Raw genomic sequence first — 10,293 nt, forward strand, 5'->3', positions numbered from 1 at the left:
CCCGGGGCACTCCGGGGGAAGCCCAGGCCGACCGCCCCCGGCCCACCCGGCATTGAAACCCGAGGCGCCTTGGAGAATTGCGCAAAAGCCTCTCCCTCCCCCGTCTGCTCGGTGGCATGTTTCTAAAATTCCCATCTACACAACATAAACAGGAAACATGCAGCAAAAGCCCTGTCGGTGCAAATTCCTTGCTTCCAACCGAGGGCGGGAGAATTTCATCTTTGGTGGTGGTGGGCAGCAGAAGCAGCAGCCAGCTTTCCAAGTGACCCCTCAACTCTCCACGTCCCTTCTTCCAAATCCAAACAGAATAGAGAAGGCGGAAGGAAGGACCCCCTGCTTTAGGAAAAACAACGAGGGGGAGGGGGCCATGAAGTAACATCCAGGCCTCAAACCACCTCCAGGGGCCGCATTGGCAGCGCGTGGCGGGAACGCGCCTGGCCGCCCACTCCCCAAGTGCAGCAGTCCGCGAGGCCAGCCGAGGGTTGGGGTGGGCTCGCCGCCCGGGCTTGGGGCAGCCGAGCCAGCGAGGGTGGGGGCGGGGTAGGAGCGGGCACGAGGCGCCGCGCAAGCGCAGAGCGCGCCTCGGTTGTCAAACATGGCTGAAGCGCTGCCGCTGCCGCTACTGCCGCTGCAGGGAAAATGCTGAGCCCTCCCGGGCCGGGTGGGCGGCGGCGGCGAGGGCGGCGACGGGGACCCGCTTCCCGAGCGCGGCGGCGGCGGCCATGGCCCGGCTGGCTGACTACTTCATCGTGGTAGGCTATGACCATGAGAAGCCAGGTAAGGGTGTGGGGCGGCGCCGCCCCCGGGCCTCCCCGCCCCCCGGCCGCTGTCCAGTGGGCTCCGCGGGGCCGGGCGTCGGGGCCGGGCGTCGGGGAGGGCCAGGCCGAGTCTCGGAGGAGCGGGCGGTCGGCGTCCGGCCTTCTCGGCTGGGCCGAGCCTGGCGGTGGGCGTGGGGGCCGGCATGACGGTAGTAGGAGGGAAGACGCCGCGTCTGCCCAGCCCCTGGGCGCACCCGCTGGGCCGGCCGGAGGCGAGTTGGGGTCTTGCTATCCTCCCGCTGGAGGCTGCCGGGTACCCGGGGCAGAGCCCTGGGATTGGGCCCAGGACCGCAAGGCTGGGAGGGCAGGAGCCAACTGTGCTAAGTTCCTCAGGGATAAACTTCTGCCCTGCATCCTGAATGAGTAACCAGTGACGCAGGGGGTTGTCCTCTCCGAAAGGAAGTGCTGAGAGTCCAGTGCTACCTCACCCCTGTGCTGTTGGGGGCCTAGTGACCGTCCTAAGGAACGCGTAGTACCAGGGAAGGGGAAAGGATTCTTTGTACTTTTACACCTTTCTAGGAAATGCTCCCTATTCTTTCAGGACAAATGTGACGGTCACGTAACAATGACATGACTTGTCTTTTAACTAGGGACAGCCAGCTGACCCCTGAAGGTGATCTTGTTTCACTCTAATGTGTTTTCATTGTTCTTTTGTCACAGAATTTTCTTAGGAACAATTGGGCAGATGCATTGTATTTTATACTTTAATTGATGGACTTCCACAACTTAAGAGAATTCGGGGTTCATGCACGTTTATTTCTGTATTTGTATTCTTTTGTATTCCTGTGTAGCTAAGCATAATGTAATAACAAATTGAACTGGGGAACCACTTCTATTTCAGGGCAATTCTAGTCCCACATTTGCAAGGAATTTTAGATATCAGCTCTACAGCCCTTTCATTTTTCAGAGATGCTGAGATTGTGTTTTCCTGATGGTTATAGCCATTGGTAGCCCAGAATGCCGTTGTTCTACGCACTCGTGGTCCACTGTCTCTTTTATTATTCCTCTCCTAAGAACTTCCTCTCCTTTAGTGGGAACCTTTCATGTTCTTTTGTCTCTCACCAGTCATGACCTGATTGAGGTCAGTTGTTAAAGAGAAATATTAAATTTTTAAACTTCTGGCTCCAAAATTTTATTTCCTAGTAATTTTGCATAGTCTGATGTTTCTTTTCTATCAAGATTAAGTGTGGGAAATCAGTTTTTTAACCTTGTTTAGTTTTTAGTGACATTGTGCCACCCCCCCCACACTTTTAAACAATTTTTTTTTTTTTGAGACGGAGTCTTGCTCTGTTGCCCAGGCTGGAGTGCAGTCGTGCCATCTCGGTTCACTGCAGCCTCTGCCTCCCAGAGAACAACCCCAGCAGTTCTCTGCCTTAGCCTCCGGAGTAACTGGGATTACAGTTGCCCATCAACACGCCAGCTAATTTTTGTATTTGTAGTAGAGACGGGGTTTTACCATCCTGGCCAGGCTGGTCTTGAACTCCTGACCCTGTCATCCACCTGCCTCAGCCTCACAGAGTGCTGGGATTACAGACTTGAGCCACCACGCCCGGCCAACAGTGTCGAAACAATAACAGACTTGCAAAAAAGTTGCAAGAATGGTAGAAAAAATTCTCCCCCACCCCCAACAATTTGAGAGGAAGCTGTTGACCTGATGCCCTGTCATCCTAGAATACTTTAATGTGCATTTTCTGCAAACAAGAATGTTCTCCTACATGATCACAGTGCAATAACCAAAACAGGAAATGAATAGTGATACAGTACTCCATCTAGTTCTCGGACTGGTTCAAGTTTTGTTGATTGTGCTGTTAATCTCTTTACTGGCAAAAGGATCCAGTTTAGCAATATGTGTTGCATTCATGTTATGTCTCTTTTGTCTCCCTCAATATGGAACATTTCCTTTATCTTCTCCTAACTTTCGTGACCCTGACATTTAACAATTACAGGTCAGTTACTTTGGAGGCTGCCCCTCAATTTGGGATTGTCTGTTCCTTCATGATTAGATACATACGAATATGTGCTTGGGAAGGATATCACAGAAGTGATGCTCACTGCATCCTGTCAGGTGGTGCACAATTTCACTTTGTTTCATTGTTATTTTTACTTTGATTACTTGATATAAGTAATATCTGTCAGTTTTCTCCACTATAAAGTTAATATTTAATTGTTTTTGTCATGTACTTTGAAACTATGTAAATATCTTGTTCCTCACTAAACTCTTAATCATTTATTGACATCTACATGGAGTCTTGGTTTTGTGTGTGTGTGTGTGTGTATATGTGTGTGTGTATGTGTTTAGTGGATTATATTCTGTTACTATTTGCCTAAGTCCATTCGGGCTGTTATAACAAAAATACCTCAAACTGGGTGGCTTACAAACAATAGAAATTTATTTTTCACAGTCTGGAGGCAGAGAAATCCAAGATTAAGACTGACAGGTTCAGTGTCTGGTCAGAGGACCTGCTTCCTCATAGCCATGTTCTCAATTTAACCTCATAAGGCTTAAGGGTTACATGAGCTCTCTGGGGTCTCTTTAAAAAGGGAACTAATCCCATTCACAAGGGCTCCACCCCCATGACCTGATCACTTCCCAAAGTCCTCACCTCATAATACCATTACCTTGGGTGTTAGGATTTTAACATATGAATTTTGGGAGAGCACATAAACATTCAGACTATAGCATTATTTATTTTGATGTTCAAATTGTTCTTTATTTGGCCAATGAGAGCTGTTCAAGCTGGCTTCTGTGTTCTTATGGTACATCCCCATCACTCTTTGAGAACATCTTTTTACTTTTTGGTACAAGAACCTGTACCTGGCTCATCTTGTACCTTCCCTGCCTTGATTCTGGAATCAGCCATTTAGGGATCCCTGGTTCCTTTGAGTGGAGAATGACATTTAGAAGCTAAGATCTCAATCAAGGCTAGTATGTTTATTGCTGTTGGGTTGTTACTGCTTTCAGGTCCTGTTAATGGTCGGGGCTGGTAAGTATAGGTATGTATGCATAAACATACATATGTATTTATATCTATATTTATTATCTCTGTATATTGAAAACTATGAATTCATACTGATACCTCCAATTTCAATAAAATATTCCAGGATCTATTCTAGTTTTCTCCTTTTTCATATTGTAATGTTCTTCTCTGACAGTGAGAAATCTGGCTTCCATTATCCTTAATGTATATACTTATTGTTCAGTCTCCCATCTTCACTACCATCCATTCCTCTCACTGCTGGGACTTGGATTCTTCATTACATCTCCTCCATCCCCCTACCCCATTCTGGATCTAAGAGTCCATACCAGCATGCTTCAATACAGGGACACCCCCCCCAGCGCTCTGGCTATGACTCCTCATGTTGGTCTCTCCACTGTGGGTGGACACACTTCTTTCCTGACTCAGACTCTGACACCCCATGGTGAGCTGCTTCCATTGGAAGACATCCTTCTCACTCTGTTGTACCCCAGTGCCCTTTGCCAGTTTCCCCCTCCTGCCTTAATGCTTGGGCTCTGAAGCAAAATGTTTGGCTCTTCCCCTACCACACATTCTCCCTCCTTAGCTCTCTTCGTCTATGACAATATGACAGGCTCCACCCCAGGGATCCACCTTCACCCCAGGGGTACCATGACAACTGCTCTTCTCACCGCAGGAAAAGGGAAGGAGAAGGAAGATTAATTTTTTAAGTAACACAATCCAGAAGCTTGTATAAATTGTAGAATGTCAATAGTGAAATGTGTAACTTTTTAACTTGGGATAATTCTTCTTTAGTCATGGGGAGGTGCGGGCGGTGGTGTCAGGAGCAGCTGTGGGAGCAGCAGTGATGTTGGTAGGTCCCCTGTGCCCTGTGTCCCTGAGATAGCCGACTGTACCGCCCCCGCCCTTGTGCCTCTGGCAGGACCTGCCCTCAGGGCCAGAGCTTCCCGGGCTCCTGACCCTGTGTCACCACTCTTGCCCACCAATGCTGCGGGGAGGGTGTGAGTAGGAGGCGGAGCTGGAGGTGCAGTTTGGGGGTCTGGGGCAGGAAGTGGGAGCAGTGCCTGCTTCAGGGACCTGAAGCGTGGTCAGCAGCGTGGTCACTGCACCCACCCTGCCGAGGGCACCAGGTTCCTGTGCCTCACAGTGAGGCTCTGAGCAGGGCTGCCCAGGGCCGCATCCCTGGGTTCCACCCTGCATCAGGGTGATTGCCAGGCCTGACACTCCCAAGGGCCGGGCCCAGGACCCACAATCTGCTCCTGGAGGCATCCCCCTAGGCAGGGCCACAAGCTGGGTGAGGGGGAGCTGGTAGAGATGTTGCCTCTGCCCTGGATACCGGCCTGGGCCCAGCGAGAACCTGGAGCCCCTGCTCTAGGCTACAAGGGGGCACACTCCACAGACCTGACCAAAGCCAGGAGCAGGCAGCAGCCCCGCCCTCCTCGGGGTGCTTGGGTGCTGCAGCCACCCAAGTCAGAGCTGTGGACCCAGTCCTCCCTGTGTTGTTGGGGGCCACGAGTAGGAGCCCCCCACCCCACACAGCTGCAGCTGCCCAAGTTGGGGCTGTGGACCCAGGCCTCTTTGCACTCTTAGGGGCCAGGGAAGGCATCCCTCCTCCCCTTGTAGGCTTGGATGTGCCTGCTCCAATCTCGGAGCGGGGTTGGGGCCAAATCAGGGTGCTGTCACAGCCCAGCTGGATGTGTACACACTTAGGTCGGCGCTGACACACTAGGCCCCTGCCTCCTCAGCCCCCTCTGGACTTTGGGCCCTGACAAGCACCGTGGGAGGGGGTTTGAGGGCAGCTTGGTGCAGGCCTGCAGGTACCCCTTGACGCGAGCAGCCTGGGCTTCATGGATGGCGGCAGGAAGCAGACAGGCTCCTGGGCAGAAGTGGGCAGTTCTCTGGTGAGGCCCCACCTTCAGGCTGGGGAGGGCTGGAAGGCTGGGGGCCAGGCTGCCAGTCCTATGGACTAGAGTGAGGACTTGTGGTACCTTTTCTGGGCCCACCAATAGACAATCGGTGTGCCCTTTTCCCCCTCTGAGGCCCATAAAAGTTGCAGGCTCAGCCCAGAGCAGACCAGAGAATGGAGAGATGATGAGACAACCAGTTACAGAGAGGAGTTACCCTCTCTGCTGAGAGCTGAAGAGATGATGGGACAATCTGCCTGCAGAGAGGAGCCACCCACTCTAGTCTAGGACCTCTCTGCTGAGAGCTGCAGACAGCAGGACAACCAGCTGCAGAGAGAAGCTGCCCTCTCTGCTGATAGCTGAACACCTGTTGGGATGACCAGCTGCAGAGAGGAACCACTCTCACTGCTGAGAAAATACTTGCTGGGGTGACCTGCCTGCATAAAGGAGCTACCCTCTCTGCTAGGAGCTGAACACTCATCAGGATACGCTACTGCAGAGTAGAGCTGCCCACTGTGGGTCTTTGAGCTGTTCTGTTGCTCAATAAAGTTCCTCTTTGTCTTGCTCACCCTCCACTTGTTACCTGAGGACCTCATTCTTCCTGGTCACAGGACAAGAACTTGGGACCCTTGAATGGCAAGGGTAAAAGAGCTGTAACACAAGCAGAGCTGAAGTATGCCCGTTGCTCACCATGTTGCAGGCGAAGGAAGGGGGAGAAGAGCTGTGGCCCTTCTGGGAGCCCAGACCTGTGTATTTTTTTGTAAAGCCCCAAGCTAGGGCTGTGACTCCATCTTTGGGGCCCTGTGGTTCCTGGCATCTTCAAGCTTCTGAGTTTCACTGCATTCCCCGGTGCCGGCCAGTGAAGCTGCTTGTGGTGCACCTGGTCCAGCCACAGCCTTGCAGAGAGCTGGCACTCATGCCAGTACCTGGAGCTGCCCACCCTGTGGCAGCAGCTGGCACGTCTAACTGCGCAGTGGCTAGACTGTACACTCGCTTACATACCCCTCACCGCTCCACGCCTGACTCCAGTCTTTCTTGGAGGCATGGGGTCCAGGCTGGTAGCGTGAGCTGAGTGTAGCCTACCAGGACGAGTGGGCAGAACAAGCCTAGCGGATCTGAGCAAAACTCGGGCAGAGGCGCCACCGGCCACAGGTTTCTGGCCAGAAAAGTGACACCCTAAAGATCCCATAACAATGTCTAATAAAGTATAAATTACGTGCAATAAAATTTACTCTTTTAAGTGAACATTTCAGTGAGTTTTGATAAATATATACATTAGTGTAGCCACTACTGCAATCAAGGTATAGATATAGGGCTGGCTGCTGTGACTCATACCTATAATGGCAATGCTTTGGGAGGCTGAGGCTGGAGGATGGCTTTAGGCCAGGAGTTTGAGACCAGCCTGTGCCACATGCTGAGCCCCATCTTTGGAAAAAAAAAAAAAAAAAGTAGCCTGGTGTGGTGGCACATGTCTGTAGTTCCAGCTACTTGGGATGCTAAGATGGGAGGATTGCTTGAACCTAGGAGTTTGAACCTGCGGTAAGTCATGATCACTCCACTGTATTCCAGCCTGAGTGACAGATTGAGACTCCGTTTCTAAAAATAGGTAGGTAGATAGATAGATAGGGAACATTTTCATGCTTCTAAAAAGTCCTCTCATGCCTCTTTGTAGTCAGTTCCCTTTCTAGCATCTGGCAGTCACTGATCTGTTTTCTGTCTGTATGTTTTTGTCTTTTCTAGAATGTCATATAAATAGTATACAGTTTTTTGTGTCTGGCTTTTCACTTAGGATCATACAGTTGAGATTTATCTATGTTGTATTTACTGACAGTTGTTGCTTTTTATTGCTGAATATGATACGATTTATCCTTTCACCAGTGGAAAGACACTTGAATTTCTAGTTTTGGGCTATGGTGAACATAATTGTTCTGAACATTTGCATACAGATCTTGGAATGTTTATATGTTCCTGTTTTCATTTCTCTTGGGTAAATATGTAGGAGAAGAATTGCTAGGTCATAAGTGTCTTGTTTGTATGAGACTGACAAACTTTCCTAATTGGCTGTTCCATTTTACATTTTCACTAGCAATGTATGAGAGTTCTAGTTATTTTTAAATTTAATCTATTACTTAAAAATATTTTTGGCTGCTCTGCCTGTGGAGTAGCCATTTTTTTTTGTTAACTTCTCTAATAAACTTGCTTTCACTAAAAACAAAAAAACAGGCTGGGCACAGTGGCTCACGCTGGTAATCCCAGCCCTTTGGAAGGCCGAGGTGGGTGGATCACCAGGTCAGAAGAACGAGACCATCCTGGCCAACATGGTGATACCCCGTCTCTACTAAAAATACAAAAATTAGCTGGGGGTGGTGGCGGGCGCCTGTAGTCCCAGCTACTTGGGAGGCTGAGGCAGGAGAATGGCTTGAACTCGGGAGGCGGAGATTGCAGTAAGCAGAGATTGTGCCACTGCACTACAGCCTGACGACAGAGCAAGACTCTGTCTTAAAAAAAAAAAAAAAAACAACTTCCCCTAGCTTTATTGAGGTGTAATTTACAAATAAAAATCATATATATTTATGGTGGACAGTGTGATGTTTCATGTATACATTGTGAAATGATTACAGCAGTCAAGGTAATTAACATATCCATCACTTCACATAGTTACCCTGTGTGTGTGTGTATGTGTGTTTATGGTGAAGAAATTTAAAATCTCTCTTGGCAGGGTGCAGTAGCTCACGCCTGTAATCCCAGCACTTTGGGAGGCTGAGGTGGGTGGATTGCTTGAGTCCAGGATTTTGAGACCAGCGTGGGCAACAGGTTTTTTCCTCCAAAAAAGAGATCTACTCCCTTAACATACCTCATTTGTGGTTTTAGTTTGTGTTTTCCTGGTGACTAATGATGTTGAACACCTTTTCAAGTGCTTGTTGCCATTTATGTATTTTTTTGTAAAGTGTCTGATCAAATTTGTGCTCTTTTTATTGGGTTGTTTGACTTCTTACTGTTACTGGTGGAGGGTGTCCAGGTTCTTGGTGTTTTGAAAAAAGAATTGGACAAAATGCACAAACAAAGCAATGACAGAAAAGCCACAGATTTATTGAAATGAAAGTACACTCCATAGGGTGGGAATGGGCTTGAGCAAGCAGCTTGAGAGTGCTGGTTATGGAATTTTCTGGGGTTTAAATACCCTGTAGAGGTTTCTCATTGGTTATACTGTGTATGCCTTATGTAAATGAAGAGGATGAAGTGAAGTTACAAAGTTATTTACTTGGTATACACCCTATGCAAATAAAGAAGATGTTTCCTGACATAGCTGAAGTGAAGTTACACAATTATTTACTTGGATGTAGAAAGTTGGGGTTTTTCTGTTTGATTTAGTTCTACAAAGTCCTTAGGTTCCCTGCCACCAGACCCTATTCTCCTGCCTCAGTATTATTGAGATTTTTTTTTCTAATTCTAGATACAAGTCTGTCCCTCCCTCCCTTTTTCCTCCCCTCTCCCCTCTCTTCCTTGCCTTGCCTTCCCTTTCCGTTTTCCTTTCGTTGCACTCTGTTGCCCAGGCAGGAAGGCAGTGGCACAATCACAATTTACTGAAGCCTTTATCTCCCGGGCTCAATTCATCCTCCCACCTCAGCCTGCTGAGTAGCTGGGACTACAGGTGCACGCCACCATGCCCGGCTAATTTTTGTATTTTTTGTAGAGATGGGGTTTCACCATGTTACCCAGGCTGGTCTTGAACTCCTGACCTCAAGCATTCCTTTTGCCTAAACTTCCCAAAGCACTGGGATTACAGCCATGAGCCACCTCACTGGCCAAATGATACACTCTTTATTTTTGTTCCTAAAGTGTCTTTGCAATTAATACTTGCAGTTGAATTTTTAAATATTTATATTTTATAATTGGATTAAAAAAAAAAAAAAACAAACTCAGCTGGGTGCAGTTGGCTCACACCTGTAATTGGGAGGCTGTGCCCAGGAATTTGAGACCAGCCTGGGCAACATAGTGAGACCTCGTCTCTACTAAAAAATAAAAAAACGTAAAAATGAATTAGCCAGGTGTGGTGATGGATGCCTGTAGTCCCAGCTGCTTGGGAGGTTGAGGTGGGAGCATTACTTGAGCCCAGGAGGGCGAGGCTGCAGTGAGCTGTGTTTGTGCCATTGTACTCCAGCCTGGGTAACGGAACAAACTCCAGCCTGGGTGAAAGAACAAGATTCCATCTCAAAAACAAAAGCAAAAACCCCTTGTCTTTTGAAAAATTTCTTTTACAAACTGGAAAAAAGAGGTAATGCATGCTATTTGAATTATATAGAAAGAAGGGGCCGGGCGCGGTGGCTCAAGCCTGTAATCCCAGCACTTTGGGAGGCCGAGACGGGTGGATCACGAGGTCAGGAGATGGAGACCATCCTGGCTAACACGGTGAAACCCCGTCTCTACTAAAATATACAAAAAACTAGCCGGGCAAGGTGGCGGGCGCCTGTAGTCCCAGCTACTCGGGAGGCTGAGGCAGGAGAATGGCATGAACCTGGGAGGCGGAGCTTGCAGTGAGCTGAGATCTGGCCACTGCACTCCAGCCGGGGCGACAGAGCGAGACTCCGTCTCAAA

At 48.9% G+C, this 10,293-nt stretch overlaps 1 protein-coding gene across 1 annotated transcript in view; it reads left to right on the forward strand.

The window, feature by feature from the left end:
• The first annotated feature begins 588 nt into the window (after positions 1-588).
• Positions 589-10,293, forward strand: part of SBF2 (SET binding factor 2) — a 523,750-nt gene continuing 514,045 nt past the window's right edge. The window contains exon 1 of the mRNA XM_025356625.1: positions 589-777. Coding sequence (XP_025212410.1) covers positions 723-777 — 55 coding nt within the window. The 5' untranslated portion in view covers positions 589-722. The remainder of the gene's footprint in view (positions 778-10,293) is intronic.

This window comes from Theropithecus gelada, chromosome 14, assembly GCF_003255815.1.
Source record: "Theropithecus gelada isolate Dixy chromosome 14, Tgel_1.0, whole genome shotgun sequence".
Classification (NCBI taxonomy): domain Eukaryota; kingdom Metazoa; phylum Chordata; class Mammalia; order Primates; family Cercopithecidae; genus Theropithecus; species Theropithecus gelada.